This window comes from Eretmochelys imbricata, chromosome 18, assembly GCF_965152235.1.
Source record: "Eretmochelys imbricata isolate rEreImb1 chromosome 18, rEreImb1.hap1, whole genome shotgun sequence".
Lineage (NCBI taxonomy): Eukaryota > Metazoa > Chordata > Testudines > Cheloniidae > Eretmochelys > Eretmochelys imbricata.
Window position 1 is genome coordinate 8,796,910 of NC_135589.1, and position 25,967 is coordinate 8,822,876.

Here is a 25,967-nt window from a genome sequence, read left to right on the forward strand (position 1 = left end):
CCTGCAGGCTGTGCCTGGTGTCCATGGACAGTTTGAGTGTATGGTGTGCTGGAATGTTTTTGTCCATCCCAGCAACATGGCTGAAAAGAATGCACCTCTGCTTTTGAATATGATAAGTGATTGAAGGAAGGCCAGATCTCTAGGAGATGACATTTTACACAAAGTCCAACCAGTTTATGTACAGGATTTGGGACTGACCGCGCATATAGAATGTGTCTAGCCACTCCAAGTCTGCTTGTAAGAGGTTTCTGACCCATACAGCAACACAGACATGGATTTCATGCAGGAGGCTGGTACTTTGCCTGATGCCCACACTTAACGGCTGATGTAGGCCAATGATCACTGGGGTTCCAAGTCACCTTGGAGCAGCTCAGGTGGAATACCATCAGGTCCTGCAGCACACCCATGCCATAACTTTTGGATGGGTGTTTTACATTTTGAGTGATGAAGGATCAGTGTTTGTCCATGGATCAGCAGCCATGTGCTTTGCCAGGTCTCATAGCTCCAGACAGACAGTCATCGGAAATGCCAGGTTCAGCACATTTTCATAATGTGGCGTTGTTTTCCTTCTGTCCGGACCTTGTCCACTGATGAAAAGGGAGAGCCATCTGATTTCGTGATGGGAATGTTAGAAGGCTGTTTATGGCTCCACAGGCTGATGCAGATTGTCGTACTTCAAGCTGGCCTCTTCTATCTCCCAGAGAGTTGATGTAGATCCCACGGTCACGTTTTGTCGTGGCCCAGAAAATGTCTTTCAGCCATGTACTTGGACATCTTGCTTGTGTGCTTCTGCCTTTCTCGCTAATATATCAGAGACCTTTTCAGAAAGCCAAGGTTCCTTACATGACCCTCTGAAGCTAACTGTTCCATTGGTGGACATGTAATATAGCAGTATGTATACCACTCCAGGCAGGCACTTTTCATGTTGTCCGAGAAGGTACTGAGGGCCACTGGCTAGGTTTAAATATTAATCCACCTGGTATCCTGCTTGGGAGCAGGTATAAACCAGGAAATAAACCCAGAAACATTGAATTCCTTTTTTTTAGTGGCCAAAAAGTACATTCTTGCAAAACTGTGAGAACTATGAACTCTGTAAAACCCCACACCTGCTCTTCCTGCTGATCTAACTGCTTTACGCCTTTTGTACCACATTATACATGTGGTGGATGAAACATCTACTGTAAAGTAAACAGATATAGTAGGGATTGGGGAGCATACGGTTTACTTTTTGCTTTTAGCAGACTGCTAGACTGTAATCCTATAGCATTTTAGCACAATTACTACAATTCCTTCAACCCAACTTAGCAAGTGTCAACAGTGAATCTCAAGCTCTCCTTATGCAAGAGATGTAAAGCATGAATATTCTCCCACAGCATGCAGAAAACTGAGATTTTAGTAATTTAACTACTACGCAAAGAATTTCAGTCCCTGCTTCTCTTAACTTTGTACTTATAGGTTTTTCCATGACTCACACAGCTATAAGAGTTCAACACTCATATCATAAGGCTTAAGATTTGTCACACCATTTAATAGCATGATTTTAATTTGGCTTTTGTTTCTGCTTTACTGTTTAACTAGTCTCTCATACTGCTAGCTATTAGTCATGACAGGACCTAATGTGTATACTACCAAGCTGACTGTTCATAATAGTGTGGTTCTAATGCACTGTCTGCTGTTCACTCAGTCTGGTGCAAGTACAGGAAGCTGAAAAAGCCAAGAGACAAGTGCTCATATAGCTATTGACATCTAGTTCATTTTATGAGTGCTCTTTATTCATATGCTCACCATGTACATTTATGGGTGTACACAATATCAGAGAATCCATGTTTTGAGGAATGCAAGAGCAGATCATGCAAGCATCTGAGAAGGCTGCTTGAGCGGTAGCCCCCACATTGGAATAGAGGCTCATAGCCAAGGGAAGGAAAAAGTCATCCAGGTTAAACAGTTTTGCAGCCCTAACTTTAGCTGCCTTTTGAGGAGCATGTTCATTTAAATTTACAAGTGATTTCATGTTTCCCTTCAGCAAGAAAGGAAAACCCCACTCCATTATTAACATGACAAAAATCTTTTTATTAACTGCATTCAAAGTTTGATTCCATGTGCTGTTCATTTTAGATCTCCGGATATATTACAGACAGTTCCAGAAGTAAAATGTGTCCTCCCCACCCAGTGCCCACAGAATAGCGTGAACAGATAGAAAGATTATTGTAAAGGAATATGGCCTACTCTGCTCAGATATTCTCTCTGCATCTGTAGGACACAAATCAAAGCTTAAAAAAACCCCCCCCACACACACAAAGAGACCCCTGTGCTGCCCAAATTCTTCCTTATGGCACATATCTACCATCATACCAAAGAATGCTGAAGACTGGGAGACAGGTATAAACAGTTAATTCAATATCACAGCAGTTAGTGTCCAGTGAGGGACCTTCACTATGGATCAGCAAGCACAGATTTGGCATTTAGTAACAAAGAAGCATATAGTACTGTCCTATGAAGTATTGTTATCCAGAGACATTACCCCTATTAAAAAGGGAACACCTTTCAACTGAGCAGACATGCGAAGCCAGAATTCTGTTGGGTTACAAAAAAAAACCCTCACACTCTCCTGAAGCATCTGGGAATGGATTGTAACTTCTGCATTGATCAGTGTGCCTTGCAGTTCCTCAGAAACCTGAAGTTCCAGCCTGTCCGATGCGTCCTTGGAGAAGAGAGCAGAAAGGCTGAAAGGCTAGAGAATAGAACCTACATCTGCCTCCATAGCAAGTGTGCTAAAAATCATTGAGGGTGAACTGGCAGTCAGTGAGATTACTTAAGGGTATACAGACAGTTTCCCCATTATACATTTTATGAGCTTGCTATGAGCCCGAAACATTAATTAAGAGAAGGACTACAACAAGGTTTTTTGGAAATTTATTCTTACCTACTGTACTTTGATCTCAATGACATGAAACAGGAAAAAATAATTTTTATGTGGCTCACATTTATGAGATTTTACATAAAGGCTTTTGTGGGTATTTTAAGAATGTGCTAAAATGTTGTTTGAAACCACATAAAACCATCTGAAGAACCTCCCGCCAGAACTAACAGCACACACATGGAAACACTTTAACTAGTCTTTGTATATTTAATGAATCAAATATAGTATTAATATTGTTTTAAATACTAACATGCTATTTCAATAAAGTTAACTTTGCCACAGCCAGCTTCAGTATCTTGAGACCCAAACGATAATGCAAACAATTGAATACAGTCGTGTTTAAGGGATAAATGTTAGCTGTGTGCTTCACCAATATTTGATTATTCCAAAAATTCACTGGTTTTCCTGAGAAGAAAGTGTATATCACTGATCAGAAGCGCTAGATTTCAGCCCAAGTCACATGGAGACTAAATTTTAGGTTTCAGGTTCTATTCCTCCCTAATCCGTTTTTATAACCCATACTGATGTCGGACATGTCTGATAAATACAGAAACCCAGAACAACATGCTTAGAGAACATTTCTTTAAGCTTACTTTCTCCAGGAAAAATAAAGATGATGCTACAGGTTAATTGGCTACTACGTAACAGAAAATTGGACAGAGATTGGCAGGATTTGAAATCTATATTTGTAAGCATGGATTTGCTGCACAAAGACTGGACTATATCCAAGAAAGCTTTGTCAGCCACAGATAAGTCAGAGGAACTTAATAAAAAACTAAGCAGAAAGGTAGGCAACTGACTTGGAAAATTCTGCTGTATGACATAAACTGATGCCTTCTATAACGAAGAAAGGAAATGCATGAGTGAACTGGAAAGCAGGACCAGGTCAAGGGAACTAAACACAGTGAAGAACTGGAATCTACCAAGGGGCTCCTAGAACTGCTAGAACCTTCTTCTTTGAGGTGACAGTCTACATGAATCACTACTCTTGATGTATGCCCCTCTGAGCTTTCTAGATTGTTGTACCTGTAACTGCAGTGTTGGGCAGATTATTGTACATCTTCCTCAGAAGCATCTGGTTGCTACTCACTGTCAGAGAGAGGATACTGATTAGATGAACTACAGGTCCGATTCAATATGGCAATTCCTATGTTCCCGTGCTTTGCAAGGCTTCCCAAATGTGAATACATTTTTCCAAAGCTAATAAGAATAGCTAGGAACTCAAGACTTCTTCAGTTTAAGGACTGGATATCTCCAGATTATTCTTTGGCATGGAGGAGGGGGCAAGATTTTGCAGTAAGAGACTACTTAAAAAAAAAAAAGCATGTTGGTTGTACTAGCCAGCCACCGCCTTTATTAGAAATCAGAAGACCGCACTGCTGGTTGACACACTCCTATATTATGGAGGCTTTAAGGGGTAACCAACCTTCAATAAAGAATGCTGAAACTGTTTCAGAGACTTAAAGTTCTGTTTCAGGAAATATTTACTGTGCACAAGAGGTAGATCCCTGGAGTTACTGAAAAGGCACTAGATCCAATATATCAATAACTCTCGCCATCTAAAGTTCAGAGTAGCATGCCATTTTTCATTGGAACCCCTTTATAGTTTGAATGTCGTGGTCAGGTACACAGATTTTATGTCCATTACTCTTCAACCACAGAATTCCTGGAAAAAAAGTCTTTTTACACAAAAAATGTCACACTTAAAAAAAAAATTACTTTTTTTTTTAAAATGACCTACTTTATGAATGTGAGAATAAAAAAATATTTAAGTTGAGAAATCCAAAGCTTTATGAAGTGTTTGAAGTTTGTGTGGGTGGACACATAGGATGGAAACTTGTTTAAGGAACTCTAGAGAGTAAAAGCTTGGCAGAACAAAGCTATAACTTCAAGAGAGTTGGGGAGGAAGTTTCCCTTCTCCCCAATAACACACCCTAAAAAAAAAAGGGGACAGATTGATCACTTTATTTTACCATTAAAGACCAGATTATTAATGATGTTGTTTGGTGGCATTGGAAAGCTCTTTCCACAACACTTGGTATGAATTTTGGACTAGGCACTGGTAAAGTGAGTTTCCATCACACTGCAATGAAAACAAGCTATAGCTCTCAATTTCACTAGAACCAAGTCACATCCATAAAAACACTTGGGCATTTTCCAGTGGGTAATCTAGTGCCAAAGACAGCGGGTGGGTTTTTGTATCTGGCTCACGACTTTTGCAGCACAACATTAAGCCACAAAACCCAATGCCAAGTACCAATACCATTTGTTTATGAAAACCATTTTAAAATGTTAAGTGGTGCTTTAGACTGGATTTGGTAAAGTGACACTGTTCACTTTGATTTTTTCTAGATATTTATATAGATGCTTCTTGAAATTGCAGAGTGTAACAGGAACAGCTGGTCAGCACCTAGAAGTGAGTCTAAGTCTCTTGATATAGATAGAGGAAAGAGTCCTATTGTCTCCCAAAAATGCTTTTGAGCATTCGTCTACAAGCATTAAAATCACCACCAAAAGGGCTGCTGTTTTCTGGCAGTTCTAATGGGTGACTGAATACCTCAGGGAGGTCAATGGAGGAGCCTATTTGAAGGCAGAAGTTTAACTGGCTGGTAGGACACATGACAGCACAATTTTCATCGTGTACCTCCCCCACCCAAAACCGAATGTTCACTTGCATTTTTGCTTTTTAAGTATAAAGAAAATGGCCAGTTTCAGCAAGTCCATTATTCAAACTGACTACATATTACTAGCTCATGGATGGAAAAAGATTTTAAGGCTACAGAAAGAGCTCAGTTTTGTCATCAGGTAATTTCACCGTTGACCTTCTCACGATCCCAGATTTACGGCAGCAAGAAAATACAGAATACTGTTCAACAATAAAACGAAAGGCATGAGAATGCACAGGACAGTTTGAGATGGGAAAAATGAGCAGGATAGAATGCTTTTTACTGGCTCAATTAGAGATGATTCAAAATTCTTTTATTCCTTTCCCCTCATCTCACACACAATCAGGAACGTGGCCATATGAAGTTCTTTAAGGACGTTCCCTGAATACAAGAAAAAATAAGATGTGTGTCTCCTCAGTCCAGTTTAATGAACACGTCCCAAAATATGCCTGCGGATTCTGTACAGGTATTTTACAGAAATTATTTCCAGCACACACAGGTGCAACAGTCCTATGAGCAAGCATACCAATAAAATTAGGTATGTGTAACTTCAATGCCAGTTACACTTAACTGCACATCTGGACTGTGGCTGGATGACAAACTGCAAGGAGAGCTATGAAGACTAATAACGCTGCATGTTAGGACAACAGTGTTCAAAACAATGGAGCAGCTAAAAGTCAGAAGTGGCTTAGAATCCTGGCGTTTGTGGCTTTCAATACACTACCATTGTCAAAAATGACATTCCCCATTTAAAAGAGGCAAAGAGTCCTGGGGCACCTTATAAACTAACAGACGTATCAGAGCATAAGCTTTCGTGAATACCCACTTCGTCGGATGCATGTAGTGGAATTTTCCCAAACATTCAACTGTACTTAGTGATTGAAATGTCATGACCAAAACCTCTTTGAGAAGTCACCAGCAAACTACCATTAGCCTCCAACACAAAAGACTAAGTCACCTTGTAACACCATGGTCTATCTCCAGTTACAGAAAAAGCTCATTAAACCACAGGAGGCAGAGACCTGCTTGCAAGCCTTTCACCTATACTCAGTGTGACCAACAGCAGGCCATTCTGTAGAGAGCCCGCTGCATATTTAATGAAGTCGCAGACAAGTTTTACATTCTGCAAACTACAATTGCTCACACATGCTGTTCCAAAATAAACTAGAATGTCAGTCTCTTAAGAGGCAAACTGCAGAGGTACACAAAGGAGTCCTAGACTCATTTAAACAAGTAGTTCAGCACCTAGACGTACATAATGATAGGTTTCAGAGTCGCAGCCGTGTTAGTCTGTATCCGCAAAAAGAAAAGGAGGACTTGTGACACCTTAGAGACTAACCAATTTATTAGAGCATAAGCTTTTGTGAGCTACAGCTCACTTCATTGGATGAATCCAATGAAGTGAGCTGTAGCTCACGAAAGCTTATGCTCTAATAAATTTGTTAGTCTTTAAGGTGCCACACGAAGTGAGCTGTAGCTCACGAAAGCTTATGCTCTAATAAACTGGTTAGTCTCTAAGGTGCCACAAGTACTCCTTTTCTTTAGACGTACATAGTTACAGAAAGGGTCCTAGTGGAGGCAGTGCCATAATCAGGACGGGGTGAGTGGGGCAGCTGTCTGGGCGCAAAGCTGGGAGGATGGAAAAACAGTTCGGGAACACAAACATGCTTGTTCGCCGTAGGCACTAAAATGCCTAATTACAGCTCTGTGTGTAGGTCCCAAAATCTAAATACAGGTAAGTGCCTTCCTTCCCTTTCTTCAGGGAAATTATCACAAATACAGTACAGGGGTAAACAGCTTCAGATAGCAGTCTTGTGACAAACTACAGCAAGATACGCTGAGTTACAGGTCTGCAATACGTTGATAGGAATTAGATCTTGAAGGCTCTCAAACGATTTACACCTTTACAAACTAGGCTGGAGAACTCTGAAGCACTACTGGCTACTCCACCTGCTATTTGGGTGTGAATCTAGGAAGTGCAGGACAAGTCACCCTGCTGCTTTAAGGAAAGATGCAATAAACCTAGAGTTAAGCCTCCTTAAATTCACCAGTCATTCACCTTTACTGATCTACACAGAACAATCTCTGTATTTCAACTTACCACTTGGGAACATGTTATTTTTATTTGAAGCATAAAACTGAATATTAAAATATATTTGGCAGAAAAGATGGGAGGCCTAAAATAAACTATTTCTTGTGCATGAGGCATTAAATGTACTGAAATCATGCTTGGCACAGATATTGTATGGCATATTAATTCATACATCAAGTTTACTCTAGCCAGTCAGGTTACAAGAAGGACTATTATTCACTGATGAGTTAGCCTTTTAAGTAGGGTTGCCAACTTTCTAACTGCTGAAAACCAAACTCCCCTCTCCCCCACGCCCTTCCCCCATCGCTCACCCTCCCACCCCCGCTCCCTCTGCTCCAAAGCTGCAGCCTGACACGAAGCCTGCCTGCCCACGAGATGCAGATAGGAGACCGCCCTAGCTGAGTAGGGGCTGACATGGGTTGATGGCTTTGTGCCACCTCCTCCCCCTGCCCCTGGCCCCCCCACCCTCCCCCCGGAGTAACTGAACTTTTGGTGTCAGGTCATGCCGGACACTGCTAGGGGTCCCCTTTTTGACCAGACTTTCTGGTTGAAAACCGGGCACTTGGAAACCCTACTTCACAGTCTGATACTAACTTATTCATTAAAAACACAGCATACTTTTAAAACGCTGTGGGAGAGCTTTCAGAGGTGCAAATGGCAGTGTAGTACTCAACCTAAACTGAAAGTATCCTCCACCACTTTCTAGGTTCCTGCCTCCACCACTCTCTAGGCTCCCCAGTCTGGATCATAACCATCAGATAGTCCAAAGGCCAGTTTCAGATCTAGTTCCTTTTTACTGTGTACAGACCTGTAGCTCAGTGTACCTTGACTTTCAAATGGAGTTAGGAACCGTAATCTGTGCCTTTGAAAATCTCCCCTTGTACTTTTAAGAATAAACTGCTCTATTCTGAGCATACATGTATATTCTCTAACCCAGATGCAGATGTTCAGCAATAAGACAAACAGCTATATGAGCCAGAAAGTTTATCATTAATCAGTCTCACTATCTTGTTCTGATGCATCTGTCTGGCCAAACATTGTCTTGAAGGGGGTGTCAAGAGCTTTGGAATTATCAAACGACCAGCTGCACCTACAAATGTATGGCGATAAGCACTCTAAAGTGGCTCAAGAACGGGGACCTAGCAGTATTAAGGGGTAAGAGTCACTAAACATCTAAGCTTGGGTTTTCAAAAGAGCCTAGGGGAGTCTGGAATTCTGATGGACGTCAGGCATCCAACTTCCTGAGGCTCTTTTTAAAATCCCAGCCACACAGACGGTAAAGCTGTAATGTTCAACAGGCAGCATGGTCTTTTGCAAATTAAGTTTGTCTTAAGGAATCAAAATTTTTGTAACTATCACAAAATTAGAAAAAGTAAGTGCCATTTCAGGTGGAGTTCAGTAAAACATTTGATTTTGCGCTATAAATTCTTACTTCAAAAATCATTTCAGATTGGTTTGGACAGAAACATGTGGCTCAAGAATTGGCAAAGAGCACATACAATACAGATAACCGTGATTTAAGAAAGTATCTAATGGCATATCCACAGACTGGTATTAGGTCACTTCTTAGGTAGTGTTAGTGTCTTATTAATGATTAGCACATTAATATGTACACAGATTCTGCTGAACAGAGAGGAGTTCAGAACACTAACCAGAAATAAGCCTATTGTTAGAGAAACTGATGGGTTCTTTCTCTGAATTCTAACAGTGATGAGAGGCTGGAAGCATACATTTGCTTAGGGGAAAAAAAATCAAAAGTAAATGCACACATCTTGATTAAGAGGGTGACTGGTGGGGCATGAGGGGAAGAGGATATAAAATAACCCATAAATAACTGAAGATTGAAATACCAGAGAAAGGATTTCAGTGTGATAATGAGGTAGCCAGTAAGAACTGGAGAAAGTTAAATAGAAAATTTAGTGTGAATATTACAAAAGACTTCCTGATAGTGAAGAAGGACACTATAAAATGGTTTCTTAAGGAAGTAGCAGAACTTTCATTGCTTGGGACACTGAAACCTACACTAGCAACATGTGCTGTGAGGCCAATGCTGCATCAGCAGGGATGACCTAACAGGACTTCTCCAATTCTTGTGTTCAGATTTTAAGACACTAAGGATAGTGCAGCAAGGGAACCCAAGGGAGAGAACAACTCTGATGAGCATGGTCAGAATGCTCAAAGGTGCTTTAGAAGGAATTCTGCATATAGATGCACCAAAAATGAAGCATTGCAAAAGAATCAGGTCAACAGCAACTGAATGATGTTTCCCGGTATGCTCATCTTGCTTTCCTCTCTCACCCCTTTTAAAAACTCATCCCAGCCTGCATAATTACACAGACTAGTGCAAAGCTGTCTCTTATTAGGCTTTGAGCTGGCTAAAAGCAAGTTAAGGAAGGGACCCTGATTCGGCCCTAACTGCATGCTCTCTGAAGAGTTTGCTGGCATAACTGTCCTGTTTTTAATTCTGTAAGCATCTGAACATTAAAGTGACTAGCATTTTGGTGATTTAAGCTGGTCTTACGAGATGTCATCTTGTACTTATCAGTCGGACCCAGAGGCAAGACTCATGGGTGACATAATCCTGATGTCACACCCTATTGTGCAAAGCCCCAGCCAGCAGTGGGATAGAAAATCTCAGGTTTCCTTAGTGCTGGGATGCATAACAAACACATCTGGATTCAATCTGCAGAGCCCTCACTGTGAAAGCCACAGTAACTATCATGCCTGAAGAGAAAGCCATCACAAAGGGCTAGTAAGCATTAATGAGGAACAGTGAGCTAATGGTAATAAAGTTACTTCAAAGCTTTCCATGGTTTTTAGTTTGGGAAAACTAGGTTTACATCTAAACACAGACAGAACTCTTACATAAAGAGCTCACAGCTGCCTAATCACTTCAAGAGCTGAAAATTACACTGCAGGCTGGAGAAATCTGAGCTTCAGTGATTGTACCCCCCCACCTCCAGTGCACGGTACTGGTGGTTGATGTAAAAACTAAATACTAATTATGTCTCCAACACATGGTATACTCTATTTCCTTAGTGGAATCAGGATTGCTCCTCATACAGGAAACTCAGCTGGTTAAGCACACATGTAAAAATGTTGCAAGTGGTGGCATATTAGTATTTCTTTCTGGTAGCACCCAGAATGCATTAAGTATTTTCATTCAACAAGTTTCCCAATAGGCTTTACAACAGAGCAGTGTCTTTAGGAGGCACTAACTTAGTAGCAGCACTGCAAATGAGCTCATATAGGGGTAACATGGAAAAAGGCACAGCCATGTATGTGTGAAAAGCTGACCAAGTAGGTTCACAAGGGCTGGCAATATTCCCTCTAATTTTTTATATCCATGTGCAGAATCAATTTTATTATGTGCACCAATATGGAGGTGGTGTGTGACCAAGGGGTTTGGAATGTGGGAGGGGGCTCAGGGCTGGGGCAAAGGGGGGGGCTGGGGATGAGGAGTTTGGGGTGCGGGAGGGGGCTCGGGTAGAGGTGAGGGAGGGTGAGGCCTCTGGCTGAGGGCTCTGGGGTGGAGCCAGGGATGAGGGATTTGGGGTGCAGGCTGCCCTGGGGCTTTGACAGGGAGAAAGGCGCTTCTCCCTGCCTGCACGGCCCTTCACAGCCTGCTGCACAGCTATGCAGCCGTGCAGCTTAGAGGGAACTTAGGGCTGGCACCATCAATAGATCAAAGTGGGTGTAGAAAAGCGGGATAACATAAATGTGTATGAGAAGCAATGGGAAGAGTTTTGAGGATGTTTACAAGGAACTTGTATAAAGCCAGTGTAGAGATTTAGAGAGAGGAGCTGATGCACACGGTCAAACAACAAGGAGAACTATTATTTGACTTCAGCAAATGAAGTCTGTACAATACAAAGTGATTAAAACGATAGGCAAAAAGAGGCTGCACTGTTGACTCTAAAAAGAACGGTACGATATCAGCTTACCTAGGTCAATGGGATTTCATTGCTGTTTCTGACCAACAATCACCTCAATCCATCTACTAGGAGTTTTATATCTATGTAAAATCATATGTATAGGGGAACTTGGTTGTAACACTTCTTCCTCAAGCTGGAAGGACAAGAGTAGTGGGCACTTCACTTGGGCCATGTCTACTATACTGAGGGCCTCTAAATCCATGATCTAAGATCTCTATGGCAGCAGTATCGGCAGCAGCACAGTTAATACAAACTGAATGCTTGAATAAGTTACTCCATTTTGGACACTAACCAAGCCTGCAATTCAACAGGATAGCGGGCGCTATGAAGTGTTACTCAGCCAGTGCATTTTCAGAAATGAGATGATTAAGACTATGAGAACACTTTGTGATCTTCAAGTTGTCACAAACAAGGACTTAATAGATCCTATTTAACCCAAGACCGACCAAAGAGGTTCCCTAAAATGGAATGTCAACGTTTAAACTTCTCCCATGTTACTGAACTAGCCAAAGGCTGCCAAGACTCATCTTCCTGAAATCATTTTCTAAAAAAAGCCAGACAAGAGGCATCTTTCCACAGGGAAGTTATTTTAATTCACTTCAGAAGCCTCTTCTTCCTAACAATAAGGGATGATTAGATTACTTAAAGCATTGATTATCTCCAACCCTAAACAAAGGAACGTGGAATGTAAAATAGTTACAGTACATGTATCCAGACTCACTGGTCCTCATTATGCTTTGATTTCAATCAATTACACATATGCCCGTTAAAGGCAATAAATTACAACCACATGTTTGAAGGAATATTCTTCTCAGTTTGGGAAGTGGAGAGTCAAGGATTTAACCGAATTGGGTGAGATGCTAGACTGCATATGGGAGTAATAAACTAATGAACAAAAGGATATTAGGGCATTAGCTTTAGGCAGTATAAGTGTTAAATCTGGCAGCAAGAGATCAAAACTAAAGTTACCATTTCAGCAAAAGATCTGCGTTTCTGTGAAATATATGGTTTTAAGATTATTAATTGTATGGTATGTATCTGCTAGGGATTGAATTAATACCAAGTTTACTTCTTCAGACTCAAGTTGAATTCACTTCTGGTTTCCACAAGTGTTAACCCAACCCTACCTGCCTGGCAAAGTGTTCTCTTTTCCCCGCTTGGTTTCTCCCGGATTTTATAGATTTGTGAAATTAACATGCACCAACAACTGTCTGAAGAGTCCTGTGAGAATTTAAATTAAAATCAAATGGAACGGGGTAAGGTCATAACTGGCAAGGAGAGAGGAGTTTAGCACGGCTGAATGAAGTAATGATATGCAGTTATGAAGGATTAAACAGGAATAAGAAGGCTTACTGACAGAAAAACTGGGAGACTGTTTCACAACAAGGGATATGGGGCAATCCATGGAATTATTTAAAAAAGATTGGACAGGGCACCAGGTATACATGGTAATGAACAATTCTGCAGTGGCTACATAGACTGAATATTCTGCAACCTCGTAGTATCTTAATGCTCAAGATTCTACTATTCTAAGCAATTCTATATGATTTTGTAATACAAGCTTTATCCAACATGTTTTCAGATTAAAGTGCTGACATCAAATGAATTGCCAATAAGTAGTCTACGGAAGACCAAAATTTAAGACTCTGACAGTGAACAAATAAGAACAGATTATCTAACAGATTATTTATATAAAGCCCTAACACTGTTTTCCTGAAGCACTTCCCAAACAGTATCACCACTTGCTACATAGGTTCTGATGGTTCATTCATGTAGGTGACTTGTTCCGCACCTGCATATAAAGGGTTAGAACAGTATTCTAGAGGATCTAAGGTGTAGGCTGAGCAGTTCTGCCGAGAACCTTAGGAGCAGCCAATTCTTTGAACAAAGTCTGAGCTGAACTTCATGCAGTATTATTGTTAATTTAAATTAATAAAAACCAAACCTCAGGAAAGGGGAGAGTCTGAACTCTACATCCTGTTGCCTGTATTTGAAAAAGAACCTGCTCACAAAAGCACTCAATTCTTCAAGAGATGCATATATTTCTCTTCCACCCCGAGAAATGACATTGGAATAATCTGTCCGAAATCTTTTAAAACCAGGAAATAAAGCATATGCCATATGGAACGAACTCTGAGAACCGAGGTCTTAGCATTACTTTGGGCCTGGTCAAGAAGAGCTTTGCTTTCATCCAACCTATTATTCTTGCCTGCAATCTCGCAGACTGACTGGTGTGCAGTCAAGCCTACTACATTGTCTGACAGCAATAATTCCAGACAACTGCTTACTAATGATACAACTTCAAAACTCAGATTATTCGAAGATGACAGATCTAATCCAGAATTCAAATTCAGAAAGCACTAGGAGAAGACAATATGGTTCCCAATTTTAAATTATCATTCAACATCAGAGAGAGAGCTCTACAAGGGTCTTCTAATCTGTGCTTCCTGGTATGCTAGCAGCATCTCTGGTGGGATTTGCAATATAAGTAGTTTTGCTGTTTTAAGTCATCTACACAATTGATCTATGTTGCCATGATGAACAAGTGCATTGCAGCATCTTACTGTCATTGAGGGCTATGACAAATGACCAAACAACTTACGTTACCTTGAGAACTGTGAGCAAGAGGTACCTAAAACTAATCAGCAAAGGAAAGTGCTGGAGTTAAGATAAAGCAACGAAGCCCCAAAGTGCTTGTGCAAACCCCAAGATGAACCCTCACTATGGAAGACTTTAACTGCCTGGGGAAATATATACTAGAGCCTGGAGTTCTCATTAAAATTCTTCTCTCAATTTTTTTTTTTTTTTTAAAAGTTCAGAAATTATACTTGATGTTTAAATTTTATATTAGCTGTTGGTAACATGTCTGTTACCCCTCTGGCATAAACATAACAGCACAACTGTTTCAGGCTGCACTTTCAAGTACTGCATATAAAATATCCTCTAAACTGGAGGAAGAGGGAGATGTTTACCCTTGCCTGTTGAATGACTGTTGCAATACACTCAGCATCTGCTCTAACAATCCCAGAGGCATTGCTGTCATCAAGGAAGTTCTGGGGTTCCCTTCTCATCATCTGCAATGCAGAAGACAAGCATAACAGTGCAAGCAACGCAAGATACCTTCACAAGTGTGGTTTTGTTTGTTTTTTGTTTTTAAGTTTGCCACACAAAGCGTGGCTAAAAGTTGTATCACTTGAACAGAGAACCTGTCTGTTCAATGTGACTGACATTCTGAAGTGGTGAAAATGAGTTTCTAGAGCATCATTCAAAGCATTTTTGTATATTTCCTGCAACTTGAAAAGTATTACTAAGGTGTGGTTCCTTTAGAACATGAATTTCCCCCTTTTTTTTTTTCCCCACACGCAAGAGAGGCTGTGTCACTTCAATATAAGACAGCACTAAGACAGTCAGCAGCCTATTCAGGTTTCTAGGTTAACACACAATAATTCCAAACCTGGTTTGAGACATTTTACAGTGTTGGGAGGGGTCTGCCTTTTACTGGGAATGTATAATCACACTTGCCCAGTGTATTGGAATTGTTGCACCATTCAGGACTTGACCAGTGCCACAAAAAAGCACTGCCAAACCAGAGGGACCAGTGACACCTTTATTCAGGTACTTCAAGAATCAGAGCTACTTCTGGTTTTCTCATACGTGTGCAGCATTTTTTTCCCCCAGCTATACCAGACCATCAGAACTGCATCACCGCGTCCTATCACATTGCTTTCCCCTTTCAGCTCTCCCCACACTTAAATTCCCATGATTTCAGCAGCTGTTACAGTGGTAACTGCTGGAGTCAGAAGCAGTATTTATTCTATCTGAAAGCTTGAAATCCCGAGTTTTCCAGTAGTATGTATTGTTCACATCAGCTGCTAAAGTCATATACAACTGAAGAAAGACAAGAGGCTGTTTTTTAAAAAGCTCCAGTCAATCTGCCATGACTAGGAACATGTTGGCAGGACCTGTTTGGTGGCCAGCAGGATCCGTGAACGCTGATCAGAAATATTAATTTTTAGTTATGCATTTTTTAAAGTCAGAGCAATCGTGGATTGCTAACAGCCAAACCCAGCTGTGTGTTTAAGGAAAATTCAGACTCAAGGACTACTGTAACAAACTACCTATGCTGTTGACATCTCTCCATGCCTGCTTTGGCTAAAAAAAACAATTCCAATTTCAGGCATAATGAACATTTACAATGGTCACGTTTCCCGATCCCTGTTTGAAAATTCTCCCTAGGCATAAAGGAATTTTTGCATAATTCAGGAAAATAGAAGCCATACTTTTCTTCCATCAGTGCACTTCTGAGATGATCATAAAGTTCCAAAAAGAGTCCTGCCTTCACAGCCACTCTTATTTACTCTGACTGCTCTGCATGTCAGTGTGTAGTGTCTCAGTCGTTTCTGACTGATGACATAAGAAAGAAGTCTGCGTAAGGAATGCCTCACACATCCCCTCTAATAACGAAGCCTCTCTAAAAGTTGGCCTGCCAAACTGAAAGATTAACTTTGAATGCAATTTCCTTTCATCAATTTTTTTACTTCTGTAGATTATGTTGTACCACACTCCAAACCTGTTGCAGGACGGTTCACCTAAATATTAAAGAAATCTGTGTTGTGTGTTGCTTCCTGCAGATTAAATTTGTTTTGAAAGGTAGTAAATCCATCTGATGAGACAAGGGTACAATTAGGACCACCTTAGTTCCACAGACCAATTCATTTTCATCTTTTTAGGATCTGGTCAGCGACTAGAGACTTCTCTTTGCTGGAAAAACATGATCAGTGGATTGCTAGAGTCCTTAAATATTGTAGTAAGTAATTAACAGCATCTATTTTCAACAATGTTAAGTCACAACTTGCTTTCATATCAAGTTAAGTGTAGTAATAAAACTATGGATGCAGTTACAGTTTTAATCTTGGCTGCTGGGATGCATGGCTGAAGTACCTTCAACTCAAGCAGTAAAATTCTTGAAGTTTTTTTTTTTTTAATTAAATATACAGGAAGAGAAATGTGGTTAGTTATTTCCAATTTCATGCGCATACTGAATACTCCCTGTAAAAGAGCATGATTGGCTCAGTTTCCCCATATGAATGATGGGCATGACACTTCGTGATGTGTACTTAAATCCAATACTAGCTAGTCAAACTGTAACAGCTGTGTTACATCGTGTTATTTCCCGAGAGTGACTATGATTGAGTATCATTGCATTTAACCTGCAGCACTGCAATATGCAATGGAACTAGCTAACTAAAATGATTGGTTGAATCAGTGGGGATAATCCCAAGCATCCAATAATGAGAGCTGTTCAGACTTGATAATCTATGTTTAAAGTAACTAAAAACATTCTCCTCCCTTCAGACTTAAACTACAGGGGGCAGAGATACATTTTCCGTGCAATGTCGTTCCAATGGACAATTAATTCAAAGACTTTGGTATCACAAATTACTCCAGTGTTCTTCATGGTTATGCTCTCAGAGTCCTCTTGATGAATAAAGAGTTTGATAGGTCACACTTACCTAAATAGCACTGTATACACAGATACAGCATAATAAGTGCAGACTTTATGATCTTTCATTTTAACTGAGTACAGTCATGGCCTACATAGTGCATTACAGGAAGCACAGATAGCAACATCTATAGTTAAGGCTTCCCAATACTTCCCATTATAAGACCCTACTTTCACTTGCTAATAACTTACCAAACTAACCTTTCTGGCTGAAGTTTCACATGCAAAGTGGTTTGTCTCAAGCAGATAGTGTTTATTTTAAGTTTCAGAAAAAAATGGTTTAGCCATTTCCAAGAACAAAATTAGGGAAAAATACATGGCTTTACCCACATTAAAATTTTTTTTTTGCAACCATTATGTTTGAGAAACTAGCACTACAATACTTTAGAGCAGGAACTTGAAATTTGGAAGGGGTTTGCCTGTATGTCAGGGATGTGCCCTTTGTTATCCCTCTAGAAAAAGGCCCCAACTTGCACAGATAATAAGCCTCAGAAAATTTTCAGTTTGCACATGCTCAGCAAAGACTTGTTAAGGAGTTTGGCAGCTAAATTCTCTGAAGATATCCTCCAAGCTCGCTGGAGGGGCTGAGAGCCGGACTTTTGCTGCAACTGTTGCTCTCAACTACTGAGGATCGCTGTGGTGCTGGGGTAATAGAAATGAGAGCAATGAGCGTGCTCTCAATGCTTCCCCTACTGCCACCCAGGTAGACTGGAATGCAGAGGGGACAAGAATTTGAGCAGGGTGGGGCAGCAATAGAGGGAGTAGACTAGGACCAGGAGTTTAGGAGACAGGGATGTAGACTAGGACTGGCTGGGCAAAGAGTGAGGGGAAACTGGCCAATGTGGGGAAGGGGCAACAGAGATCAGACAAGGACACAGGGAGAGGAAAATAGTTTGTGATCACGTAATTAAAGATTGTATCATAACGCACAAGTGGACTGAATTTAAGTTGCACGGTCAACCTTAATTCTGGCATTTCCTAACTTTTGAGTGCTTAATTTTGTAACTTTAACATTCTTTTGATATGTGTGTGTGTGTAATATAAAAGTGTTACAGAACATGAAGTCAAAACACAGATTTAAGAATCTCAGTGGTATTCTACAGAAGGCTACCCTTTTTTAAAAGCACCAAGATTCAATATTTTGCCAGAGAAACATTGATAGCAGGTCAGATGAACAAAAGAAAGGAAGTGGTCAAGAACTAAAAATCTTTACTTTTTGCCTGTATTTGTTAGTGCCTGAATAGTCTAAATATTAACCATGGTAAGTAACTAAGGCTGTGTTTTTATCACTGGCTTCTGGTAACACGTCCATAAGTCATTGACATTTGCTCACATACTTTTTATAGTAGTTAGAAATCTCCAATAATATGGCATTTATATTTCAGTCTACTATCTATGCGTGCACGGTGAAATTAATAGAATTACTATTTACATCCCAGCAGTGACTAAGAGACCATGGACTATACAAACCCCTTGCTAAATCTGATAATAAATCAGGCCCTATGATGAAAGGGGAGTTAAAACCCAGTCCAGCCTCAGCTTTCAAAAAAGTTATTCAGTAAGGAAAGCGATTTAGAAATGTTGCCACTAAAACCTTAGAGAGACTGTCAATTTACTACTGCTAAACTGTCCCCCGACAATAGTTTTTCTACATATGATCTGGTAATTCCCACTTTCCAGGCACTTGGAATGGAAAGTAATGGAGAATTAGCCAGTCTAGCCTGCTGGAGTCCAGAAAACAGGGTATTCTACTTTGTTTCAAAGTTTTTAATGGAATTCTGTCTCTACTGATGCGAAAAAGGAGCACCTGACCGTTTGGATACAAGTCTTTCTGAATGATCCTTGCACAAACAGCAAGGTTTAAAAAAAAAAACCCACACAACTGAATATATTTCAGTATGCCTGCAAATATTGTTTTACAAATGGATGTACAAGTCACTTCAAGTCTCTTTAAAATTTACTCTCTGCTGTTGGGATTGTTTTTTTTTCCAGAGGACTCAGTTTTGGAGGGCTGGGAGAAAGAGGAAGAGCAGATGGCTTAAGACTGAACCTGATCAAGACAAATAAGAACACAGGTCATTCCAGGGCAGGACTGCAGTTAGAAAAAGAAATGCAGGTGTGCCAGGAAAGAATTCTGCCCCGGTATCCCCTTCAGAGCTTGGCTTCAGTAATAGTTGAAATGTTTGATCACTCTTTACTCTACTAATGTTACAAATGGATAAAATATATCGACAGTCAATAAGCCTTTGTGTGCCCTTCTACCTTCAATACACACTCTCAAAGGCTGCTAGTGAACGTATTTCCTAGACTCAAGATATGTAAATGATGGAAGCAAAGAAAGCAGAGGTTTCTACATGGTAGAATTGACCTACAAGTCTCTGTACTGGTCAAAGGCATTGTTGGCTTCCACCTCCAGCTTGCGCAGGCGAGCGGATGGCATGGCACCGTCTTCTAGAGGAGGATCGTATTTGTTACTCCATGGTGATCTGTGGGGAGGCAAAGAGGGGAAGAAAAAAAAAGAAACTTAGATAATTAAGTCAACTCTGAAAGGCTTTGAGAAGTGTAGGCTCAAACCACAGATGTTTGAACTTGCAACAAGAACCATTAATCTGTCAGAACTGGATCATAAACAGCCATTTCTGAACATTGATAGAAAGGGGACCCAGATTCCTAAATCTTCTAAATAGCTTCTAACTTTTCCTATGGATCACCTCTTATCTTTTGTTACCAGTATATGTGCAGTCATGTTTGGGGCTTGGTGTGTTTTTTCAAGTCTGAGTAATTTTCAGTAGTGGCTCTTTGGAAGTGTTGTGTGTTTATTTGGGAGTTTTTGAACACCATGAGATTTGTCAGGATTTGAGTCAATATTATAGCCTACAAATAAGATTCACTTTCTCTTCCACTAACTGGTTTTATAAAACACACTACTATTTTTGTGCAACCATCAGGAAATCATTTAAACATTAAGCAAGAATTAACAGGATTTGTAAAACTGCAGGTTTTTTAATGAATTTCTGCAGGTGGCAGAGATTGCGTGCTCTCAGTGAAATGCTTGGTATTAAAGGGTTGATGGAGCCTTGTGCCTGCCTCTGAGAATTTTAGAATTCCCATTTTATAAGCCCACATTCTCCTTTGCATTTCCCCTGTGAACAATCAAGCTGCGTATAACCATTGCTAGTTTAAAAAGGTATCCCTAGCCTTTGCAAAGGTGCTTTTTAAAAATGCTCCAGCCTGCTAACACACATCAGATTTATTGTAGTCCATATGCAAGGGCCTTTTCCTTCAGTAACTGCCATTTGTTATTAATTTCTCTAAGAGGTGTCTAGCTTGACATCTGTTTAACGCAACGCACAAAGAATAGTCTGTTCCCCTCTGGCCTCTGCTTCCACCACATTTCACTCCCCTCCTACTCCTCTCTGCTGGATTTGGCTCAACAGGTGAGACACTAGGAAGAGTCAAGTCATTGTGTCACATCCAGCCACAGAAAGACTTTTCAGGCAGCAGTTTCCCATTTAAAAAAAAAGAAAACTTAGCTGCTTTAGTGAATGTTACAAGACTGTATTACTTGTTTACCAGATAATTCTGTCAAGTCAGAAAGATTAAATACACAAAACAAGCATTCCCCACCCCCAAAAGAACAAACGCACACGTAAGACAGTACAAATATAGATCTAAAATCTCAAACCAGACAGCATCAGAGAGTTTCAAACAGGACATCAGCCTCTATCATGCACCCTCTGGAGGAATGAATAAAATAGAACCTGCACCCAGTGCAACCTGCAAGTATCCCATACAGTCTGCAACATTCATATAATATATATATGCTGTTTGTTCATAGTTGCAGCCTCTGTTCCTAAATGCTGCCCCCACCCATCTTTTTTTCAAAGCACATAAGTCCTGAAAAGTAAGTTGTCTTTCTGCAGTTCCAGATGACATTTTGCTACTCCCCCAGGTGAAAGGGAACCAGTGATCAGGAAACCAGTGTTGACGAGACATGTCCCTGCAGCCCCCTCCTCTCCAACAATCAATTATGCATTACTTAACATGGACACTGAACACCTTTTCCCATCAACAGTTCTTTTGCCCTTCATAACAGACTGGATCAAATATTCCAGTATCCAAACAATTGTTTATTGGGTGAAAAGAGGTCAGGCGATCACCTGTGAGGTGGACAAATGTTTTACTAGGACCAGCTGTGAGAATTAGGTCCTCAGAGCCCTAGGAACATGTAGAAAGCAGCTACTGCAGAAGTGAACATGGTAAAATGCTGTCTGACTTATAATCTGAAACCTAACAAATTTATAGACTCAGTCAAGGAAGGTTAGTGAAGGTTGGTGACTTTGTGGGGAGGTTGATCAATTTTTCTTGGGTTATCACTGGGTTATTTGATTTGATCTGGGATAACTGATGGGTCTTTATTTATAAAGGATTATCAAAGGCATCCAAAGAAGTAGGTGGGCATTCTTAAGACACTGCTAAAAACTCAAATATACTGGGTAAAACTACTAAACAAGATAGCATTTCTGAGTTTGTCTCCTATATACTTCTGAAGAGAAGCATAGTTCTGACATCCAAAAGTTCCAACTGAAGTGAAACATTCCTCAAATCAGCAGAAAGTATCCAAGTGTAAAAGACAGCAGTGCTCTGAACAAAATCTAATATGCAATTAACCTATCCAAGCAGGTTCATATGGCTACTCCTTCAGTTTTTATAGGAACTAACTATTTACACAAAATGTACAGTTATTCCATACAAAAACCCAACCATCTACTCTTCAGGCAACAAAACCTGGAACTATGTACTTACCATACCATCTCCTTCATTCACATACAGAATGTTCTTACTATGGTGTCTCCCAGCATTTTGACTTCTCTTTTCCCAACATTTATTAAACATACTGATTAATCTAGTTTTAATATAGCAACAATATACAATGTCAAAAGTGATGCACCCATTCCAACTCTTGCTTCAGATGGCACATGACAGCATTTTCTTGGTCTTTTTCGTTGTAATCTTAGAAGTGCTCAGTTTGGGATCCAAATTTTGTGCATGAATCAATCAAATGCCAACTGCAACCATATTGTCTAATATATTCAGAGCCCTTTAAGCTGGCAAGAGGAAACACACAAGGCTGCCTATCCCCTATTATAAACATTGGCCTCTGAACCCATGGCTATCCCCATTTCCATCACCTAATCTATTGCAGGAGTCAAAATTGGAAACGTGAAGTTTTACTTTTGCTGGACAACTTGCTAACATACTCAACCTCTCCACCCTGGAAAAGAGATCTAACTCCTTTCTTTTGGGAAGCTGGGTGGTCTTAAAATTAACTGAAAACTGCACCCTTACAAAATCAGACACTAATAAAATATTTTCAGTTATGATGGGCACCTATAGAGTTTTTATGTCGAGGGGTAATATCAGTAAATCTAAACAATATCTTTTAACACTCCACCACTACTCAACAAAATTCAGACTGACCTGATAAACAACCAGCGTCTCCAGCCTTCATTATGGGGCAGTGTTCATTTAGTTAAAATGAACTTATCAGCAAGACTGCTACTTACAAACCTTCCCCATTATAAAAATTCCTGGATCAAGTTATCAAACAATTTTTGTGGCGAAAGAAACAACATAGGATTAACCTTACTAAGTTATAATTATCCAAGGAAGTAAGGGGTCTTGCTCGTCCAAACAGAAGCTATGCAGCATAGAATCATAGAAATTTAGGGCTGGAAGGGACCTTGAGAAGCCATCAAGTCTAGCACTCTGTGGCGCGTCAGAACCAAGTAAACCTAAAACATCCTTGGCAAGTGTTTGACCAACCTGTTTTTTAAAACATCCACTGACAACCTCCATCCACACCCTCCCTTGGAAGCCTATTCCAGAGTTTAACTATCCTTCAAGTTAGAAAGTCTTTCCTTAATCCAAGAGCTCCCTTGCTGCAGATTAAGCTCACTGTTTCTTGCCCTATCTTCATCGGACATGGAGAACATCTGATCACCATCCTCTATAACAGCCCTTAACATACTTAAAGACTTATCAGATCCCCCTGCTCAGTAGTCTTTTCTCAAGACTAAACATGCCTAGTTTTTTAAATCTTTCCTTATAGGTCAGGTTTTCTAAACCTTTTATCATTTTGTTGCTCTCCCCTCGATTCTCTCCAATTTGTCTACATTTTTCTTAAAGTTTGGTGGTCAGAACTGGACACAGTACTCCAGTTGAGGCCTCACCCATACTGAGTAGGGTGGGACAATTACTTCCCAGGCCCTTCCTGTTGGTCAGAGTCAAGTCTAAAATGGCTGTCCCCCTGGTTACCTATTCCAAAAAAGTTGTCCCTAATACATTCCAAGAACGTATTGGAAATTTTATGTTTTGACATATTATTAACTAGCCAGACAGCTGTTAGAAAAAAGTAAAGTAAAGTCCCCCATTACTACCAGGTCTTGTGTTTTGGATATTTCTGTTATTTATTCTAGAAATGCCTCATCCAACTCTACTTCCGATTTGGTGGTGATGGTAGCAGTCTACTATAGATATCATCCCTATTTCTTACCCCCATTATCCTTACTTAGAGACTCAACTTGTCTGCCTCCCATCTCCTTCTCAACCTCAGAACAAATGTATATTTTTGAGGTAAAAACACCTCCTCCCCTTTTACCCTGCCTGTCCTTCCTGAACAAGCTATGCTCCTTTATACCAATATTCCAGCCATGAGACTTATCCCACCAAGTCTCTGCCATGCCAATTAAGTCATGATATTATGTACTAATACTTCCAGTTCTTTCTGCTTATTCCCCATACACCTGGCACTTGAGCATAGATATCTACGATGTTGAGCAGATTCCCCCCTTGCTGCTCCTATGATCCGTTAGTAATTTTCCATGTTTCTCTCCATCCTCCCAAACATCTAACTCTCTTTTAAGGTCACCTTTTTCATACTTACAGGTGGGCTTTTGTTACCTGCTCCCTTTGAACCTAATTATGTTGTGATATGGGAATAGTAACACTTCGGCTCTACCTACAAGCATTAGCATGGCAAATGATTGAACAAGATACAATTCCTCCAGTTAGAGTTATTTAACCTGCCTAAAACACGAGTTACCCAATATTGCTAAAAATAATCTGAACTTAACTCTTCTCTTGCAGAGCTGAGGGTCAGAAAGGTCCTAAATTTAAAGAATTGTTTACTCCCACGCCTACTACAGGATTTGTTCAATGTCATCCAATAAAAGAAAATGTTTCAAAACCTTTGCCCATAAAGGAATTGTAACTCTGAATGGATGTTTCAACTTCTTTATCCCCTTCAATATATAAGACACAATTTTATCTACACTCCTAATTAAAAATTTGACTAAGGCCAGTGCCTGCGCTTTCATCTCATCCAAGAAACCGAAGCAGTGCCAATAAACAAGAAGTCCTAAAGCATTTTATTTCCAAATGTTACATAAGCTTATGGACACGAGAGAGACTGTAAAAATAGGAACAAACAGGAAGAAAAGGCACCAGCACAGAAATATTAGAGGCTGACTTGCTATCATCCAAAAGGTCTATATTCAATAGATTCCTATGCTGCAGTATTAATTTGCCCATAGACTATTTCCCTGCAAACAAAATCTGATCAGAACTAACTGTCCAAATTGTAACTCACCTAGCATCACTGGGTCAGAATAGCCCATTGTAATCCACATTTCTGGGTCAAGGTTGAAGATTGTTTTGTAGGAATGGCAAACTCCCCAATGCATTTCATCCCAGCTGTTTGTTGGGTAACACCAAAGATACTAGTGAGTGTGAAACTGATAACATTTTCACAGACAGCAAAAGTGTTTATCCTACATTTGTAGATCTGTGATGCAAAACCAGTTTTTGGCACCTGGAATTTCTATGTAACATTGTTCACTTAGACTCTCAGCCTAAGGACTAAACCGGACCAACACATTCCACAGAATGAAGACTGTTCTGCATTCACCTTTATACTTGATCATAAAATACAGCCCTAGAACGGAGAAGCACCCCAATCTATTATAGATCAATTGTGCCTTCTTTCTCCAGATGTTAGCCTGTAACATGAAATCTTGTACATAATGGATTAGCTATTTCATGGCCATTAACCCTTCCTTCCCGATTCCTAAATATTCTGTTTATTCTTCATAGATATTAAGGCCCCACTCTTCAAAAGAGGCTTCACCTTTTCAGACCCCTGTGCCACACAGCCCAATGAGGATGTGTGTGTGACCAGAGCCCGTGCAAATCAGTAACCATCACTAAGTAGCAGTGGTAGTTATTCGTTTCACTCACCTTCCCAGATGAAAAAAATAAAATGACTACATAAAGATATCCTAGGACTTACACACTTCACAAATAAATATGAGCAAGAAAAAGCAGCATGTATCTCTGCTTCATTTAAATTTAAAAAGACAGGACAAAATTAATTTTCTGCCTTTCAACATTCTCTTCATTTTGCCTCTGAAGCAGGCAATCTCTGTGCAAGTGTTCCAATTTTCCTTCAGGTGGGTATGATTTAATTGCAAGTATTAGATCTCTTTTGCAGACGGCAGGAATGGAATTTTTAAGAGAAGCCTATAACTTACATTTTTTCTGGCTAGTAGATCGTGGCATTTTCAACCTATTACAGCTGGAGCCAGCAGTAATTTTATCTAAAAAAATTCATAACCCTACCCAAAATGTTTTTGGTGGAAGAGCACTCAGAACACATTTAAAAGCTTAAATGGAGACTATTTGAAGAAAGACAGATGGACAAAAGCACTTAGATTTCAAAAATCAGGCTTCTAATTTCCTTGAGAGAGAATGCTTTTTGTTTCAGCTAACAGGTTTCAAACTGTGCTGTTGG

At 40.1% G+C, this 25,967-nt stretch overlaps 1 protein-coding gene across 1 annotated transcript in view; it reads right to left on the reverse strand.

Moving 5' to 3' along the window:
• CAPZB (capping actin protein of muscle Z-line subunit beta) overlaps nt 1-25,967 on the reverse strand; it is a 109,813-nt gene that overhangs the window by 20,178 nt on the left and 63,668 nt on the right. The window contains exon 4 of the mRNA XM_077837293.1: nt 19,489-19,602. Coding sequence (XP_077693419.1) covers nt 19,489-19,602 — 114 coding nt within the window. The remainder of the gene's footprint in view (nt 1-19,488; nt 19,603-25,967) is intronic.